Genomic DNA, 20,405 nt, shown 5'->3' on the forward strand with positions numbered 1-20,405 from the left:
AGTGTTCCTCCAGACTCCCCACCCTCCCCGATGTGGAGCCTCATAGAACACGCATCTACCCTCGAGTTGGAACTCTCGCTACTGCTACAGTCCAGAGTCGTGGAATTGGTTCGCCGGGGACGAGGGTTCTACTGGTATTTTCTCATCCCAAAGAGAACAGGTGGCCTCCGTTCCAACCTCGATCTCCGGGCCTTAAACAGGTTCCTCCACAGAGAATGGTTCAGAATGGTATCCTTGGGTACCCTACTTCCACTTCTGCATCAAGGGGAATGGCTTTGCTCTCTGGATCTACAGGACGCCTACGGGCCTGTAGATCCAGGAACTGCGAATGTGGTAGTGTTCCACCTCAGCTGGACATTCCAGCCCCACATGTGGTCCCTGAACCCCTGTGTAGTGGCCAGGATCTTCCGCCAGTGGGGTCAGCAAGATGTGGATCTCTTTGCGTTCTCGCAAAACCACAAGGTGGACCAATTGTGTTCCCTGCACAAGGAAGAAAAGGAACAGGCTACTACCTTCTGTCAGGAAGCTGCACAGATTTGGGCGGAGGCCCTTTCCCACTCGATGTACCTCAAGGCCACTTACTTGCCGGGAGTGGACAATGTGTTGGCAGACAAGCTGAGTCGCACCTTTCAACCGCACGAGTGGTCCCTCAACCCCACAACAATATTCCAATGTTGGGGTTATCCTCACATAGACCTCTTTGCTTCACCTCAAAACCGCAAAGTAGAGAGCTTTGTGGTTTTGAGGTGAACTGGCAACTGGTCTCCTATATGCATTCCCTCCACTTCCACTTCTCTCGAAGACTCTTGTGAAACTACGTCAGGACAAGGGAAGCATGATCCTGATAGCCCCTCACTGGCCATGCCAAGAGTGGTTTCTGATTCTTCAGGGCCTCCCATTCACATGCACATTTCCCTGGGGAAGGACCCGCTTCTGATCACTCAGAACGACAGGTACCTACGCCACCCCAATCTTCAGGCCTTGTCTCTTGACTGCCTGGATGTTGAAAGGTTAATTCTTCAACCTCTCAACCTTTCGGAGCCAGTTTCCCGTGTCCTGATTGCTTCATGGAAGCCTTCCACGAGAAAATCTTATTTTTACAAATGGAACAGGTTTAAATTATGATGTTCCTCACTATCCCTTGGTCCTTTTACCTGTTCCACCATGAAGTTTCTAGACTATCTCTGGCACTTGTCAGAATCAGGTCTAAAAACTTCTTCCATCAGAATGCATGTCAATGCGGTAGCAGCCTTCCATAAAGGTGTTGGGGATGTTCCTATTTCAGTTCAATCCTTCGTAACACGTTTTCTGAAGGGCTTGCTCCACCTCAAACCTACACTGCGCCCTCCGGCCCCTTCTTGGGACCTCAATCTGGTTTTGGGTCGGCTCATGAAACCACCATTCGAGCCTCTCCAATCCTGTGATCTTCGCTATCTCACATGGAAAGTGATTTTTCTTTTGGCAATCACATCCGCTCGCAGAGTTAGTGAGTTACAGGCCCTAGTTACCTATCCGCCTTACACTAAACTTCTGCACGACCAGGTAGTGCTCCGCAGTCACCCTACGTTTTTGCCTAAGGTAGTATCGGAGTTTCACATTAATCAATCCATTATACTACCCACCTTCTTTCCCAGGCCCCATTCCAATCCAGGAGAACAGGCTCTGCATACCCTTGACTGTAAACGGGCTCTAGCATTCTACCCAGACCGTACAGCTGCCCACAGGCAAAGTACTCAATTGTTTGTTTCCTTTGCTTCGATCAGATTGGGTCAACCTGTGGGTAAGCAGACTCTCTCCTCCTGGTTAGCGGACTGCATATCCTTTTGCTATCAGCAAGCAGGCATTCCTCTTCAAGACAGTGTTAAAGCACACTCTGTCAGGGCCATGGCAACTTCAGTAGCGCACCTATGCTCGGTGCCGCTTCCTGATATTTGTAGGACTGCTACCTGGAGTTCTCTCCACACCTTTACAGCCCATTATTGTTTAGACAAGGCTGGAAGACAAGATTCCATCTTCGGCCAGTCTGTCTTGCGCAACCTATTTGCAACTTGATGTACCAACACCCTTCTGCTTGCCCGTTAGGGTTCAGGATGCCCTCCACCAAATTCCACCCCAGTCCTTGTGCCTGTTGCACGTCTTTGGGTAAAATAAAAAATCCTTAAATAAAATAAATAATAAAAATAGATTTGGTGCATTTCTCGGACATCCTCAGCTCGGTACTCACCCATATGTGAAGACCGCCATCCTGCTTGTCCTGTGAGAAAGCAGAAGTTGCTTACCTATAATAGGTGTTCTCACAGGACAGCAGTATGTTAGTCCTCAAGAAATCCGTACGCCACCCTGCGGTGTTGGGCTCGTTACGTTTTCTTATTTTATTTTTTGGCACTTACAATAGCTTTTAAACAAGACTGAAGGGGGACCCCTGCTGGTTGCAGGGTTAGTGCCATCCTGGGCATGCCCAGTAGGTGCCAGTCAAAGTTCTAGAAACTTTGACAAAAGTGTTTCGTGATTGGGCTCCATCCTGTGATGTCACCCATATGTGAGGACTAACATCCTGCTGTCCTGTGAGAACACCTATTACAGGTAAGCAACATCTGCTATCTCAAGGATGCCTATACACACATCCTGATTCACAAAGCTCACTGGAAGTCTATTCATTTCACTATAGCCAATGAGCATTGCCAGTATTGTGTTCTCCCTCAAAAAACAATGTAAATGTGTGCTCATATTTAGATGATTGGCTTATAGCCAGCTCATTGTTCCATACTCTGCATGATGGCCACTTTCACATTCAGGGGTTCATTATCAATTTCCAAAAAGCCAATTTGGAGCTATCTCACATAATAAACATCATAGGGACCTTACCTGGGTTCCACAAAAGGGAAAGCATTCCTTTGTTAGGAAAGAGTACAAGAACTGACCAGAATAATCCTAACTCTTTTGGATCGGAAACAAGTACCTACCCAGTTCTTCATAAAGATGCACAATTCAACATGAGGGAGGCTCAGTGACCCCTGAAATTACAGAGGAAGCAACATTTACAGCTGCTTTTCCACAAATTTAAATATATCCATCACTCTCATCCATTCTCTGGCATGGTGGATAGATCCTGCAGATCTGTTCAACTATTCATTTCCTTCAACATAGTGAAACAGGAGTTTTGAGTTACAAAAAGAACTCTTTCCATTTGGCTTTTTGATTGCATCTCTTACTGTTACTTTGAAGTTGTTGTCTTAACTGAGTGTAAGGTGAAAGCCCATCAAGTCAGAATTATGGCAACTTAATTAGCCCATCTTCGCTCTACTTCCATAGAAGATATTTCAAAACTGCCATCTGGTCTTCTGCTCATTACTGCCTAGAAAATTCTTCATGTCAAGACTGTCTTGGCCAAGTGGTTCTCAAAAGCTTGCTTAATTAATTCCTTCATCTCTCTTCCCAACCTCTTCAAAATATGGGTTGCATATTCACTACTAAATAAGAACATAGTAAATGTTTTCATGCAACTCTGAGCTTGGGAGTGTCCACTTGTGTGATTGATGAGAGGTTTTTTTTGTCCATTGAGAAAGCAAGGTTATTTACCTGTAATGGGTATTCTCTTTGAGATTATCTCTTGGGATTAGCATTCCAGAACACAGAATACTATTTATAAATCATAGCTCATTGAGACACAATAAGAAGTATATGCCAAGCTTTACTTAGCAAACTGTGTATCTCTCCTTAGCATAAGCATTGACCTCACCTCTGTGTTTATATGAGACAAGAAAAGAAAAATCCAAAAGATTAAAATCCTAGTATGACTGTATCTCACCCAAGTTTCTCTGACTGAACCAGGAATTTCTCCAGTTTGAAAGTCTCCGATAGCCAGTCGAAAGTCTTCCAATGTGGATTCCAGTGTTTGGCAATCTTTCTCTTCCTTCTCTCTTTCCTGGGCACGCTAGTCTTTGCTTCAGAAAGTGTTTCAGTCTTCTCCTTTGTTGCAGTTCAAAACTGCTGGTGCATTCAAGCACTAGCTGCAAAAGTGCATCTGTTCAGTTGATGTTTGTGGTATATTTTTGTCCTCATTAGAGCAAGTTTGCCATCTGATATAACATGCAACATCAAAATGCTTTTGGTTGTTAGTCCAGATAGGACCTGTGATCACTTCATTCATGTCATTGGTTTTCCAAGAGGCACATCTTGGAAAAGGTCACATTCTGAAAGGTCACACCTGCCAGGTTTCTCATTTGCCAATACAATAAACTACAGAATCTTTTACAAGTCCTTCACCATCATCCATAAATCAATCCACTCCCAAGCCCCGCTCAACCTCCAAATCCCCCTCAGACTACACACATCATCCAGACCCATCAGAGAAGTCTACAAAGGTTCGCTGACTGTTCCCCCATCTAAATCCACACACCATATTGCTCTCAGAGACCGGGCCTTCTCTACAGCGGGCCCCGCTCTTTGGAATACCTTACCACTGGATCTTAGACTTGAACCCTGCCTATTAACCTTTAGAAAAAGGCTCAAGACTTGGCTATTTAAACAAGCCTTTCCCGAGTCTAATAGCCAGGGGGAGATCCTACGGCAGGGAGAGAACCTACGGTAATACCCATGGAGAGACCTTACTGCACAATTGAGAGACACTTCTGCACAATGTAAATAATTTCCATTAAGGGACATTACGGCACAATGTAAATAATCTACCTCTGCAAAGATTATATAATTCTTGTCTTTCCCTGTCTCCTTCCTTCCCAGTTTCAACAACCTTGTTATATTGTAACTTTTTACTTCCTCGACACTGGTTAAAAGAAAATTATTGCACCCCTTGTTATATGTAAACCGGCATGATATGATTGTATCATGAATGCCGGTATAGAAAAGCTTTAAATAAATAAATAAATAAAATAAAATTTTTAATCTATTGTAAAGGTTGCGGTTTCTCGTTGTTCTTGTTGATTGGCTGGAGGTGTATATTGGTGACTTAAACTAGGCTAAATAGAGACTTTCCAATCTTTGACATTTCCATGGTTCAATCTTATCTGTCTGGATGTAACCCCTTGGCTGGTTTATCATGGATAGTTGATCCAGTCTTAGATGGTACACATCCCTTGGTATTATTTACATTTCCAGGATTCCGTGAGTGGGGGAAAGGTAACTTTCAAGGCCCTGGGCATTGCAAACGCTTTAAGTCCCATTTTAAAGTGATGGCAACAGCACTAATGAGTTAATTCTCTGTACATTAAGAAGAAGCACACCGGAAGCTGACTTGGTTTCTAACATTACTTTTACTGAGATGTTTGGAAGTGATGAAAATATTCTTTACAGCTGTTCAATTCACTTAAAAATGTTACAAGGGCTTCTAACTAAATTTGTGACTTCTCAAAGTCTTGTTTAAAGCTTAAGGTGATAAAGCCAATTGATTCAGTATTTATTCTGTTTCACTCATCCCATTGGCATTGAGTACATTTTTTGCTTCCCGCCCAATGCGGGTGAAATGTTAAAGATAAAATTCATTCTTACACATCATTTATCTCCTACCTCTCCACGTTGTCTTCTCATACTTAGTCTCTTCACAGTACCTGAAAAGCACTAGTTAGTCTCCTCTTCTTCCTTTTAGTATCAGAGTTATACTGCTGTTACTCCTCTTCTCCTAAAATCTCCAGTAGATGTTCTTGGGCCCTTTAGGGTTCTATCCCAATTGCTTATTCCCTCCTCTCTCTTTCCTCTCCTCTGGACAGCTGTATCCTTCTCCTGGATACAGACAGTCTGCAGATTCCTTCTCAGTGAAGCAACCTCTCCCTTGGATGTTAGAGCAGCAAAGAAAATAACTTAACTGAGTCCCTAGTTAATGGGTACTCCGAACTCAAATAATTCAGCATAAAAAATATAAAAGGGATAGGGAGGGTGGAAAGAAAGTCCCATATGCAAAGTAAGAGGCTCCATGGAGGCATTAAGATTTAAGCAACAGAAAAATCAGGAGAGAGCCATGGCTTGCTGCCCCTGGGAGGAAAAACAGAACATCCATGACATAAAATAGTGGTCTGAGTATTTATATTAGAAGACCCTACCAAATACTCTCTTCCACAAGAGAATTACTTACCTTATTCTATATAGTTCCTAGTAGGGATCTGGCAGGATCTCTATAGAACTATGTATCACTCTCTTGTTTTGCTGTTTACTCCTACACTCTTGCTCCCGGGTGGCAAGGCTTACCTTCCCTCTCTGCATCTTGCTCATTGCAATGTTTCTGCACAAGAGACAGGAAGCCTTTGCATTTTGTCTCATAGAAACAGTAAAAAGAGAGAGAGAAAAAAATAACTCTGTAATTGGCTTTTCCTGTTCATGCCCCAGATTAGTCCATACAAGAGGGCTTTGCATCCCTACCAGCAGAGGGAGACAGAATTAAACTTTTCAGGCATTGCTTCTTAACTGAGAGTGCCACCTGCAGTCCCTTCAGGATTTCTTGTTCTCCAGCAGATAGTAGAGGTGCAAATCTGCAGTCTGAGTTTATTTAAAAAAAAAAACAAAAAACAACAAAAAAAATGTTTTAATCAGTTAGTGAAGACTGGTGCTCCCCAAGCTGTTAGAATCCTTCATGGGCTATCCCTCAGGTTGAGCAGGGCGAGCAGGGGAGTTGGAAATCTCAGTCGGCTGGAAATGATCAGTCGGCTGTGTCAGAGCAGTAAGGCTGATATAGAGAGTAAGAGGGGATGCACGCAACTTGGCTGCAGCACCGGGGATCCGGGACAGAGCCAGGAGCAGAGTCGTGGCAATTGCAACAGTTAGGAGGTTATTTTTGCTCTGGGCCATGGTAGAAGCATGGCGCCTCCCACGGAGCATGAGAAAGTGTGTCAGGCCTGTGGTGTGAGGCAATCACACCTCAATGAGGCCTCTTTGTGCGCCAGCTTGCCCCCAGATAGGAAGGAACCTCTGAGGAGGTCTCACAAAGCAGTCTCATGCGTTCTTCAGGCCCTGTTCGGGAGGCCTTGGGGGGGGGGGGGGGGGGGGGGGCAGAGGAGACAGTGGCTATATTGCCTCCATATGGCAGGAAGCATGCTGTTGCTAGGGATCAAGGCCCTAGAGAAGGTAGAGAAGGGGCAGGGGAGCCAGATGAGGACACGGTGGAGAAGGGATCCAGTGGGTCTGAAGAAATTTCCACTGATTTTGACTTGCTGCTACACAAGGCCTCTCTGGCTAAGAAATAAGCAGCAAGTAAGCATCTGGCCACCCAGAAGTACCAGCGCTTGGAAAGAGAGGAAGGGAATAATTTTGCACCATTCCAAACAAGGGCCTGTTTTCTTCAGGGTCTAGGGCATCTCAATCAGATGACCTGTGGAATTGCCTGCAGTCCACCTAATCTTTGATGACAAATGGTGTCATTCCACCTCACTTTTAATGAACCATTATTGTTTTCTGGCCCCACTGGAAAGCATAAAACACCTGTCCAGGGCTTCTTCATCAGATGACAGGGGGTTCTTGTGACTGTAATCAGCCATACAATTTCATTATCTTCCCCTTATAGTTGAAAGGTAGCTTGCTATAGACTGAGGAGAGACTAGCGTGGTGATTACTATGTGGGAACACTGTGCATGCTCAGAAAACTACCTCGGGTTTTCTAAGTTCTGAGAGAGCTTTTTCAGTCTCGACACCATTGAATAACATCAACTACTTATCTGGCTGATTTGTCTTACTATCTACAGAGAGAACCTGTTGCAGGTTTTGCTTTATCTGCCATCATTTACTATGTTACTATGAAAATCCTCAAATTGTATAAAATAATAAATATGACCAATATCTAAATAACCACAAAAGTTAAATACCAAAACAGTTTTGTTTTTTTTTGTGTGTTTTTTTTTTGGAAAGGATACCATCATTCTGGCAAGCCTTATCTTACAGATTTTTAGAAAAGACACTGGTGATAAAGTTACTCAAAACTATCAACATTAATGGTATATTTTAAGCCTCACATGCAAAGATATAAAATGGAGAAAAAGGATTTTTTTTAGGAGTCTGATACTTTTAATGAAGAGCTGTACCTAATAGGCAAACACCGATAAGGCTTGCGGGGATACTAGTCTCCTCCACAAAAAACTCTTTTGGTGTTTAAATTTTGTGGATACTATGAAAATACTGGCAGAAGAGCATAAATGCAGCTGTTTTTAATCCCATTCCATTCTATGGGGCTGAGCAGAGTAGGGGACCTGATATTCACCCAGTTTAACACTTATCCGTTTTTTCCCTCAAGCCCCAGGTGCTGCTTGGCTCCTGCTTCAGCAGCAAAGTTCCAGGATGTCTTACTCAGAGCCAACCTCACTCCTGAGATTCCGCCAGAGATAAAGGCTTTAGAAGCTATGGAGACCAGATTCACCCTGCTGAAGAGAGAAGATGACTGGGATCAAGTACTAAGAGACAAGATAGAGAGTATTTATCAGCAGAGAAAAGTCTAGTCATGATGTATGGCAATCTGCCCTGGATTGTGCAATAGCTAAGTAGAACTGGAATGGATAGTTAAAGAGAATTCACCTTTAACAACTACAGAGACTGACTAAACATTCTCGCATTGGTGATAAACTACATAATTCATTTCAGATAGTAATACAAAATCATCTCTGATAATGTCTATTTACATTACAAAGTGAGAGACTTGCAGAAAAATCAGTACTTCATAGGTGCAAGATCCACTGCAGCATTTCAGTACAGATAGTGGAGGTTTTGGAGTTGGTTTTTTTTTTGCATAAATTGTTTATTTAAAATTTTTAAAGTGAGACAATGAACACATGAAGCAATAAGCGAGGAAAAAAACATTGAAACCACTATATCAAATTCTACCTCCCTCATCCCCCACCCTATCAAAATGAAAGTATAAAAGATACGATACAAAATATAGAGCAACTCTATATCAGACAGTGTGCCTAAACATAAAACATTCAGTCATCAATTAAAGTATGGAAATATCAGTGAATAGTAATTTGACAAGCAAAGGCATTCAAGAATGAGAGTTTTAATGATGAGGGGAACCAGAAAACGAACATCAACTCTCAACAAGAAGTTGAGTCTCCGCTGATAAGGACTTGATGAAGGGTTGCCAAATCTTGAGAAGTCAGTAGATAGGAAGGAGTTTTCGACCGAATGGATTGCGACTCCACACACAGTAATTGCACCAGCTTTTTATGCCAAAGACCATCTGTGGGAAAATCTTCCTCCAACCATTTTAATCATACACTGTTTTCCCACTAAACATTTGTAAATAAACACATTCCCTTCTTTGCCAAGTCCCATAGTATCAGAGTCCATACCCAAGATACACAATGCTGCTGAACCTTTTAAGGTAATCCCCTATCATTTACTTATGGAATGAAAAATATTTTCCCAAAACTGGCCTATCGATGTGCATTCCCATAGTCCATGAATCAGGGATGTGTCTTTATGTCCATATTTTAAACAATTACCATGCTCTGGTATCCCAGCCTTGAAACCCGATAGGGGGAAAATGTTATGTACAATCCTAAATTGTAATTCCCTGAGAACTACACATTCAGATCTAGTATATAAAGAACGTGCACACACAACAATATTTTAGACTCTTGGTGATTATTAGACTCTTGGTGATTATTCGTTTTAGACTCTTGGTGATTATTGCATTCAGAGGAGGTGGGATTTACACATGTTGCTAGGGCATGTGTCTCCAAATTGAGGACTGACTTTCTCTTAAATCTCATTGAGCTATTTTTCCCATTTGCAATCCTCAGAAATTCGTACATTAAGTGATATCTGATCAAAGCCCAGTATATGGAGCTGGAATAACCACAGATCTTAAGAGTTTCAGATGAAACTCTTAAGATCTGCACTCCAAGTCCCCGCCAAGGACTGTAAAACCCCATAGGATGAAATAGAATGTAAGAAATGATACAGCCTAGATAGTGTGATTTTTCTGTCTACATATAAAAGGAAATCTTTGAAAAGCCCCCAAAGAATATTGCTCTGAATGTAAGTATAGGTGGGATAATATAAAACTTCTAATTTGCAGATATGCTAAATAATCTTACACTTGTAAACCCAATTGTTATGTAATAATCAAAGGCTTGTACTTTTTTTGTTTGAAAATTAATAAAAGGCAATATTACAACTTTCTGTGGTTATTCCAGCTCCATATACTGGGCTTTGATCAGATATCACTTAATGTACGAATTTCTGAGGATTGCAAATGGGAAAAATAGCTCAATGAGATTAAGAGAAAGTCAGTCCTCAATTTGGAGACACATGCCCTAGCAACATGTGTAAATCCTACCTCCTCTGAATGCAATAATCACCAAGAGTCTAAAAATGAAGGTGTTCACATAAAAAGGAAATACCCTTATCGCTACGTAAGGGTGGTGAGTGTGAATTTGACTGCCTATCCAGTGATGCATCAGCTACACAATAAAAGTCACCTCCTATGGTTAAAGGGGCATCTCCCAAGGATTCTGAACATTTATAACTTTGGTGAAAAAGGCATGCTTATATCTATTGGGAGCATAAATTGAGGCCAATCGAACGGGCTTCCCAAAAAGAAGACCACTAATAGCAACATACCTCCCCTAAGAGTCCGCACAAATCTGTGACAATTCAAATGCAATATTCTTATGAACCAAAATGGCATCTCCACATTTCTTTGAAGTGCCCTGCACTGCAAAGGCCTGGGCGACCCACCTCTTTTTCAATTTGGAATGTTCAAGGTCAGTCATATGCGTTTCTTTAGAAACACAACTTGGCATTTCAGTCTGTTCAAGTGTGAAAGTACTATTTCTCTTAATAGGTGTTCCCAGCTCTGCTATATTCCTTGTAAAAAAAAATTAAAAAATTGGTTGTCTCTCATGATTACTAATAAGAGACCAATAGGAAATGAGAAGCTAGGCCACTTTTAAAATGAAAAGGAATGAAATGAAAAGCACATACCTGTTCCCATACCTCTTACCATATCTCAAATAAAGAAGAATGACTCTTGTCAGTCTCCAGAAAATGCCATATATAGAGTTGTAATATACATACTTCCCAACCAACCTAATCCCCCTCCCTCCAGTCCCCCTTTGCCCCATTCCCTTCCACAGCAAACACCATTATCTACGAAGTAGGCTAGAAGTCAGTCAAACATGTTAGGGTGCCACCTCCCCCATCAAAAAACAAAGCCCCACCAATAAAAGAGTAGCGACATTAAGAATGAATTAACGCCCAGTAGGTAACATCAAACCCCACTCTTGAACCTCCTTGTGAATAACGCAACCTAAGATTGGCAATATTGATAAGAAATGTGTGTGTAATACAGATCATCAACAAAAGTCCCCCATTAGCAATGGGCTAACCACAATACAAAGATTAAACCTATGGTAGCATGAGAAGACTAAGCCCCTTAGCCACTTCTCTCCACTGAGGAGGCACAATAGTCTAAAAAAAGGAAGTTAACTAAAGCTGCAAGATGTAAAGGGAAAAAAAATTACCAAAATCTTGAGCACATTACGCCCCACGTCATGTGCTCAAGAAAAGCAAAAGATGCCACTATTACCATTAACAGCCGATTACTCCAAGTCTGTGGCTACAAAAATAGGTCAAAAAACAAAAGGCAATTAGAAAAAGTGAAAAGACTCTGCTCCATATTCAATTCCTCCTGAGGAATGCAGGAATCCATAAAAATAAATAGACAAATCAGTCTCCTGAGATCAACACGAAGAGTAAAGCATTCAAACCCAGATTGGTATCTATTTTTTGCATACATTGCAATCTTTTAAATCAGGACTCTTATGGCACATATTTCACTCAATATGCTTAATGAAAGCAAAAATGCCGTTCCAAGGGCAAAAAATACCATTCTGCAGTTGGATAGCTGTTTACGCTGGATCCGATTGTAGATTCGCCACAAACTTCTTCACTTCCTTAGCATCTTGAAAGTCGAATCTCTTGATGCCAGATTCATATCAGTGCGGGGTATTGCAAGGAAATGTGAATATACTTCTGGTCCAAGCTAGAGCAAATAAGCTGAAAATTCTCGGCGTTTAAGATTACACAGTTAGAAAAGTCCTGAAAAATAATTACCTTTTAATTCCGATATTGCAAGGATGTCTTCTTATAAAATGCCTGTAAAATCATGTAAAAAGTGAGAGAGCTTAGCAATAATAATTCTCAGCCTCATGCACCCTACGAGTTTAGGCCCCAAATGATGCAACTCCTGCAAACCAAGTTCGAGCAGTAGCCATGAAGTTTCGTGACATCAATGTCTAGGTCATCTTTAACAATTCCAATGAAGCGGAGATTGTTTCTATGGGTGCGATTCTCAAGATCATCAATTTTATCTCCTTTCTCCGTCATTGATTTTTCGAGTGTATGTATTCACCGTTCCAGCCACAACATGTCACCTTCTACTTGAGAATTTCATCCTTCTGCCTGATTGAGATGCGGGCCAAATTCGGTAAGCAAAGTCTTCACTTCGATGATTTACACTGAGGTATGTGTGATTTGGTTTGCGTCTGGCACAGCAAACGCAGGATAGTTCTTTAGAAGATATTTCTCAATTAGAATCTGGTGCAGTATACTTAGTGGATGCGTGTTTTGACCTTTGCTAGAGGAGTCACTTCTATTGTGGACACCAAGAATCAGACACCAAGCATTTTAAAAAAGAAAGAAAAACATGGGTATTTGGAATTGCATTTCAGCTCCCACACAGGATAATGATCAAAGATTGATAGAAAGCAGTTTATGAACTTTTGTTTAATTTATTATGTTTTTTTAGGTAGATTTGTATTTTGGTTTTAATCAATGATTTAATTATCTGTTTTGCATTTTGTTTTTAATTTTATTGTAAACTGCCAAATTTGTATCCCAGATTGACGGTATATAAATAAATATTATTATTATAGGAGGTTTCTCTGACTGAAGAATTGGTCTGCAGACTCCATCTCAAAGACTAACCTAACAAATCTTCCCTTTTAAAGATTAGCTATTATTTGGAGAAAATAGCAAAAGCCTGGGGTGATTCTCTCACCCCAGACTCTCGGAAGACAAAACCAAGCCATCATCACGTAGTTTCATATCCCTTAGTAGGTTTTGGGATTCAAAGCATTTCAAGAGGAGGACTGCAGCTGATGAAAGGTTTAGGTCTTTCTCCAGACATCAGTCCTTTCATCCCAGAAGAGGAAATAAGGATGGATCATCAGGGTTAGGATCCTCTAGAACCCCACAATAAGTCCTTGGGGGCTCCATCTCCACTTCTGGAGATAGGCGGCTTCCTATCTCAATTTTTTCAGAAATGGGCTTAGATTATTTCAGATCAGTGGCTACTGGACATCATTCACACTGGAATTCTCCCGTCCCATCAGACATTTTTATGGGTTCTTCTTGTCACTCCATCAGGAAAAGGGAAGCAGTAACAGTGATGCTAGAGAGTCTTCTTGAGTTGAGAACTGTGGTTCCAGTTCCAAGAGAGCAGGAATGGCTAGGTCAATTATCTATTTTTTGGTTCCCAGACAGTATAGGTCGTAATTCATTTCAGGATATAAACTTTGAAATCAGTCATTCCAGCGGTAAGAAAGGGGAATTTCTAACTACCTTGGATCTAACCTTCACATTCCAATCAGGAAGGATCATCAGCACTTCCTTCAATTTGCAGTTCTGGTCAGCACTTCCAGTTTCAAGCTCTACTCTTTTTGAAGGTGATGGTTATTGTTGTGGTGGCACTGGGCAAAGAGGGCATCTTGGTTCATCCTTATCTGGATGATTGATTAATACGAGCAAAATCACTCTAGGAGAATGTTCTGGGTGCTTCAGTTTTTGCAGGAGCAAAAGGAGCAGCAAAACACTGCATTGATGTCCCAGACCAAGCTATCCTCCCCATCTTCTCTGCTCCCACCAGTAAGCCATCCTTGGGGATGGTGCCCAGCTTTTTACAACTATCTCTTCCCATACAAAGTAGATGCCATATGCACCTGTGGTTAAGCACAGTAGAAAGCACCTCTGCCCTCTTATTTTACAAGGAGACCATACTCCCTTTCCCCAACACAGCTTAAGCATTACTACTACAAGGGTTTCACCAGACCCCAAAGGGAAGGACAGAGGTAACCACCAACTGCAGACCCAGGGTATAGCCTGTTTTTCCTTTTCCAAATTGCTTGCCACATAGGCATCTTTCCTGTCCTTCACACAAGGACACATTAGGAACGTGGGCAGCTGGTGGGGCATTCCCTTCTGAGGCCAAAAGAGCAGCTGTGATAAACAATAGAGCTTGGACCCCTTATCAGAGAGCAAGCCACTGCTTTAGGTTCATGACACTTTTAGCCATTAATGGACTTCTCCTCCAAGAACTTATCCAAACCTTTTTTGAACCCAGCTACACTAACTGCACTAACCACATCCTCTGGCAACAAATTCCAGAGTTTTATTGTGCATTGAGTGAAAAAGAATTTTCTCCAATTAGTCTTAAATGTGCTACTTGCTAACTTCATGGAATGCCCCCTAGTCCTTCTATTATTCAAAAGTGTAAATAACCGAGTCACATCTACTCGTTCAAGACCTCTCATGATCTTAAAGACCTCTATCATATCCCCCCTCAGCCATCTCTTTTCTTTTATGCTTTATTTTCTTTTAAGAGTCTTACAAACATGTACAGAACATGATAGTCATAAAATAATTTAGATTTTAGAAAAATCACATAGCCTGCTTTTCAGTGGGAAGAAGGCTAATGAGACCTCCACGTCTGTCTGTTCTCCCCTAAATGATATGTGTTTAAATGTCCTATCCACATCTAGCTGTTGTCTTGTCCTTCCTCCTCCTTGATCCCTGGTGGTCATCTTTCCCTTCTTCCCTCCTGGACCTTGGTGGTCCTCTGTCCCACCCTCTCTCTCTCACTAACTCTCTCTAGCATGATTCCTGGGATCCTCTCCTCTCCCCTGATAGGCTGCCATCCATTCTCAGTCCTCTTAACTAGGTCAGCCATGGACTCCTGTCTTCCTCTTTTTATCCTCCAGTTATTCAATTATTTCTGTCTCATTCCTTCTCCTTTCTGTCTTTCCCCTTATACTGCCAATCCCGTCCCAGTTCCTCCTTTCTTCCTTTGAGACATCCTTCTCGCTTTCCTAGTGCAGCTCTCCTCTTTCTCTCAGGCTGGTAAAGAGCACGTGGCAGCACTGGGAAATGTTTCTCATCGCTGTGATAACCCAGCTCTCCTCTGCTTTCCTGGGTGTGCAGCAGAGGCTGCAAAGGTTCTAACAGCTGGATTCAGCCCCTCCTCCCCAGATCCTCATGAAGTGCAGTGGGGTTTATGATTCTTGAGGGCTGCAACTGCTGCCTGTTTGTCCCACTTCTGCTAAACACGTGGCAGTGTGGTTTTAGGCTTCTAATGGTGTAAACAGCCCCTCTATCCCTCCTCCTCCTGGTCTGCAGTGACGTGGGGTGAAGTTTTCAGGGCCATAATAGACCCCAGTCTCACTCTCCAGGCCTGTGGCAACAGCTCAACTAACCACAGCAGTAGCTCGCTCCTTTTCCTCCTCACTAAAACTTTCTTGCATCCCTTCTAGAGGACCCAGTGGAATGGTCTTGCGGACCCCAGGTTGGGAACCATTCTTCTGTACTGAAATTCAGCACCCCTTTTAGTGACACAGAAAAACAGGGATGTTGAATCTGGTGCCTGGGCTGAATTTTAGTTTCTTTTTGGTTCTTGGGGGGGGGGGGATCATCAGCAAATTTAGCTGGAAGTTTAGCAGTTTTAAGCAGTTGATAGAAGGTTTTAAAATCCTTCATGGATTAACTTCCTTCCGCAAATACACAAATATATATACACAAATATTATAATAAAGTGTAATAAGATTGTTTCATTTTTTGAGACTACAGTATTGTATATATAATGGATCGATTTAATTTTTTTTTTCAACTATTCTTTCAACATTTATGCTGGCAATAAACTTGATATATCTGCTATCTTCTGACTGTCCAGCAGGGGGCAGAGCATCCTAAACTTTTAATAGCAGGAAGCATCTCAAAAGGCTTAATTGGGATCTCCATGGATAAACACGTGTTGCAGGAGCAGACCCCCTGAATCCTCCTAAGTGAATTTTCAGCCACCTAAGCATGTGTACTTTCACAGCTAGCACACATAGCTGCAGTAAAAAGGAGGTAGGGGAGAACTGTGACTCTTATCAGGAGGGAAAACTACCAGTGTATGTTAAAGTTTAAAAAATGTATGTAATTTTGTGGCATCAGTAACAATATGTCCCAAACAGAAATCTATAAGATCTTGGTAAGCAGCAAAATTATCCAGATAACTTTTTGAAATATAGATTGCTGATGTTATCTGAGTACCTTTACCCAGATAATTTTAAACCTAACCAGCTATATACTGAATAGAACCAGTTAATTAAAAAAATATATATATATCTCAGACGCTAGGCTCAATCCTTACCCCCAGCCCCCAATTCTTTAAAAAAAAAAAAAAGAGGCATTGCACCTGATTCTCCTCCCCCTCCCCCCCCCCCTCACCTCTGACACACACACACACACACACACACACACATATATATTTAAAACAAGTTGCAGGGCATAGCAGGCTTAAGATCATGACCCCCTTCTCCCATATTAGAAAGGTTAACTCTAAGCCTTCACCTGCCCCTCCCCTCCCCAATCCTCCTAAACCCTCAAGGCTGAGCGGAGAGGCTGTAAACTTTTACTGCGCTTCTGGTCACATCCAGTGTTACTCTGACAATGCTGGTCACACACATTACCAAGGTTGCTGTCATGTAATACTCTGCAGGCCTGCCTTTTTTATTTCACTTGGGGGGGGGAGGGGTTGAGGGGAGGATCTGGCCACTGCTGGCCTGGTGGTTTGTTTTTTTCTCAACTGGCTATGTAATAAATATAGTTGGTTAGGTTTAAGGTTATCCTGGCAAACATACCCAGATAAAATTAAACATGCAGGCATACTCTGCTAAGTTTAAATGCTCTCTCTGGAAGGCTCCCAGACTGCCTCCTGTTTTATCCAGCTAAATTTTAGCTGGGTAATGACTTAACTGGCTGAAATGTATCTGGTCAGCAGGGAGCTATTTAATCTCCAGATTCGACTGGCTAAGCCCTGAATTTTAACTGAATAAATTAATTTTTAGTATGGACCCGCAATATAAATAATTCCTTCTATCTTTACAAGGGATATGATATTAATTGAGGTTTTGAATGTACTTTGCTATCGTCGAACAAGACGTTTTCTTGTCTGCCAGTCTGGATGGGTTATAAGCCTGTCTGATTCTGAGTCGATTCTTTAAAACAGATTCAGTGTTTTTGCTTTGCCAAAACATTTTTGGAGACATGTTCTCCTGGTTTGGGACTTGAACAGCATTTGGAATGGCTGGGATGATGCTTTTAAGACAGCCACTGGATACAGCAAAACAGATTCTCTACACAGGTTCTGTAGAAGTGATTGTGTTTTCTAAGAATCAGTCTTTTTGAAACCACTTGAAATTTTTTTCACTTTATTTTATAGCAGTTTATATACCAAAAAAAAAAAAAAATCATCGACATTAAGATTGCATGCTCAGCCATTTTCAGTGAGTGTTTTGTGATACATACGATACCCCCAAACCAATGTTTTCATGTTTATTTGGTTTGTAATGGATTGCTATTTGCAAGATCATATACATATATAAAAGCTACTTGTCTGCCAGTTTTGGCTGGGTGTGTTTTGTTGTGAGGTTGCTGTGTTTCACCTGACACCTCTTGTGCATGAGTGGGATGTGCTGGAGCAGATGCAGTCATTACGCGGTGGCTGGGTGGAGCTGGTATGATCTTGGCACAGTCTATGGGATAGAAGTGATTGGGTATTCCTCTTGCCCTCAATACTTTGGAGGACCCTGGGGTAAGGGGTTGGGAACTGGGGTGGGGGCATGTGGGGGACCTAGGGTGTTGGTAAGTTGGGTGGAGTGTGGGATTCCTGAGGTGGGGGTCAACTATGTGCTTCTGGGAGGAATGGGAAAGGGGTGTTGGGATGGGCAGAGAGATCAATAACTGCAATTGGATTCTACCCCATCCTTTTGCGATGGGTTTCCTTGCCAGTTCTAGCATATTTTTGAAATTGTTATTGTACTCACCTTGACTATCTCGGCAGCTGCAGTTGTCATCTGGTGGTTATGCCAGAGGCCATTCCCATAAGGCTCTGAATTGCCGAGCACCTCCATTGGCTGCTGTGCCCTGAGGCCCTACATGATAGGGCTCCATTCAGCCAATGAAAGCTACAGCACAGAGCCGTGAGAAAACACATTCAGCAATAAGGCAGCTCGTGACTTGGGACTTCTTTGAAAGGTTGTGTGGCTATAGAATTCTAAATCCATTTTCAAATTACCCCATTCTCATGTATGGACCGCTCTGCAATACCTCGTTTCCAGCCAGTCTGTATATTCTTGTCCATGCTGAGGGACAGGCCAGGGCTCATTGATCAAATGTCTCAGACAAGCCTGTGGAGTATCTTTTAAAATAAGGATTACAGCAGACGAAAAAAAGAACCCTTTCCTCCCACCAAGTCTGTCTGTGCACTTGATTGGCAGGATCAAATGTGAAAACAAATTATACAGTATGGACTGACAGCTTCCAGAGCTCCTTGGAGAGATAACACAACCTCTGCAGTTATGCCCGAGTTCAAGGTAGCTCAAGGTGAGTTCTGTCAGTACTTTAACAGGGGAAACAACTTTATTTCTATAACACTCTCTCATCATAGATGTTGATAGTCTTTTACAGCAATAGTAAGATAAAACTGAGTGGGTCTTATAAAAAGATATATATATATATAAGTATAGAAAAAAAAATATATGTACTATATATATATATGTATGTATGGAAAAAATAGAGATTGGGAAATGTATATATTATATGAAATGTTCAATAAGATATCAGAAAAAATACAAAGGAGGACAAAAGCACTAATGTTCACCTTAAAACATAATGTTTTATTTATAAATTACAGACATTAAAATAAATGAGCAGTTTCTAAATTAGCCTAGACACATGTCACAGTGCATGCATATATAAAAAACTACACGGGTGTACATATTTTTAATGAATAAATAATTACTTCAACATGCATATAAACATTCCAAATTGTATATGCATAAACCTTACACAATATAATGGACATAACCTGAATATTTCCTATGCATAGGATCCTCATTTAATCACAAAAAAAACCAAAACAGTAAAGCATGTGATTTAACATTCACTATCTCTAACCGAACACATTGGGAACCCTTATCAAATTTGTTAATACACACTCACACACACTCGCATCCACACACTATTATTTGTTATTTTCTGGGTCTGGTGGAAAATCCTCAAGAACACCCTTGTTTCTCTGGTGAAGGCTTCCTCAGGGAGGGAACCCTTGGCACAAAGAACAGAATAAGATCTGTAAATAGATCAGAAAATGAATAAATAAATGAAAAACTAGTGAAGGAACTTGCAGATCCCAGGAATCATTGGTTTGCATTACCTGTGAAGTCTTCCATTTTCCTGTGACTGGGAGTAATTCCTTTTGCCAGCAGAGAGGTGGAAAATCCCTCTCTCTGCCTGCAAGGTAAAGTGTGATTCTTTCTTTTCCAGCAAGAGGAAGGATGCACCTTATTCAGTCCAGGCTTGTTCATTCTCCTCTCCCAAAAGGGAGAGAAAATTGTGTGCAGGCCCAGGGGAAGTTTACAAAACTTACAAAGAAGTCATGGATAAGTTCTGGCAGGAACTTAAAGCGTCTAAAATTAGAAAGTTCCATCGCGATCAACTTGATTGTATCGGAGGATATGTTTATTCTTGGATGAATAAGAACAGTCCTCCAAGAAAGTCGCATACATTTGATTCATCATAGAGCGACTTTTCGGAAGATGACACCAGTGGTACAGTAGAGAACAAAAAATATTCAAATCACTGTCATTTAATCTCTCTAAGAACACTGAGGGGCGGATTTTAAGAGCCCTGCTCGCCTAAATCCGCCTAAATCCGGGCGGATTTAGGCGAGCAGGGCCCTGCGCGCCGGTGCGCCTATTTTACATAGGCCTACCGGCGCGCGCAGAGCCCCGGGACTCGCGTAAGTCCCGGGGTTTTCAGAGGGGGGCGTGTCGGGGGCGGGCCCGATCCGCGCAGCGTTTTCGGGGTATGTCGGGAGCGTTTCGGGGGCGGGCCCGGGGGGCGTGGTTACGGCCCGGGGCGGTCCAGGGGCGTGGCCGCGCCCTCCGGACCCTCCCCCAGGTCGCGTCCCAGTGCGCTAGCGGCCCGCTGGCGCGCGGGGATTTACGTCTCCCTCCGGGAGGCGTAAATCCCCCGACAAAGGAAAGGGGGGGGGTTAGACAGGGCCGGGCGGGTGGGTTAGGTAGAGGAAGGGAGGGGAAGGTGAGGGGAGGGCGTTAGAGAATTCCCTCCGAGGCCGCTCCGATTTC

General features: G+C 42.2%; 1 protein-coding gene across 2 annotated transcripts in view; it reads left to right on the top strand.

The window, feature by feature from the left end:
• Window positions 1-9,681, top strand: part of THNSL2 (threonine synthase like 2) — a 75,511-nt gene extending 65,830 nt beyond the window's left edge. For both annotated transcript variants that reach the window (XM_029593087.1, XM_029593096.1), the window contains exon 9: window positions 8,231-9,681. In XM_029593087.1, the coding sequence (XP_029448947.1) occupies window positions 8,231-8,432 (202 nt within the window). In that variant the 3' untranslated portion in view covers window positions 8,433-9,681. The remainder of the gene's footprint in view (window positions 1-8,230) is intronic.
• The last annotated feature ends 10,724 nt before the right edge of the window (window positions 9,682-20,405 follow it).

The sequence above is a fragment of the Rhinatrema bivittatum genome, chromosome 1, assembly GCF_901001135.1.
Source record: "Rhinatrema bivittatum chromosome 1, aRhiBiv1.1, whole genome shotgun sequence".
Taxonomy (NCBI): Eukaryota; Metazoa; Chordata; class Amphibia; order Gymnophiona; family Rhinatrematidae; genus Rhinatrema; species Rhinatrema bivittatum.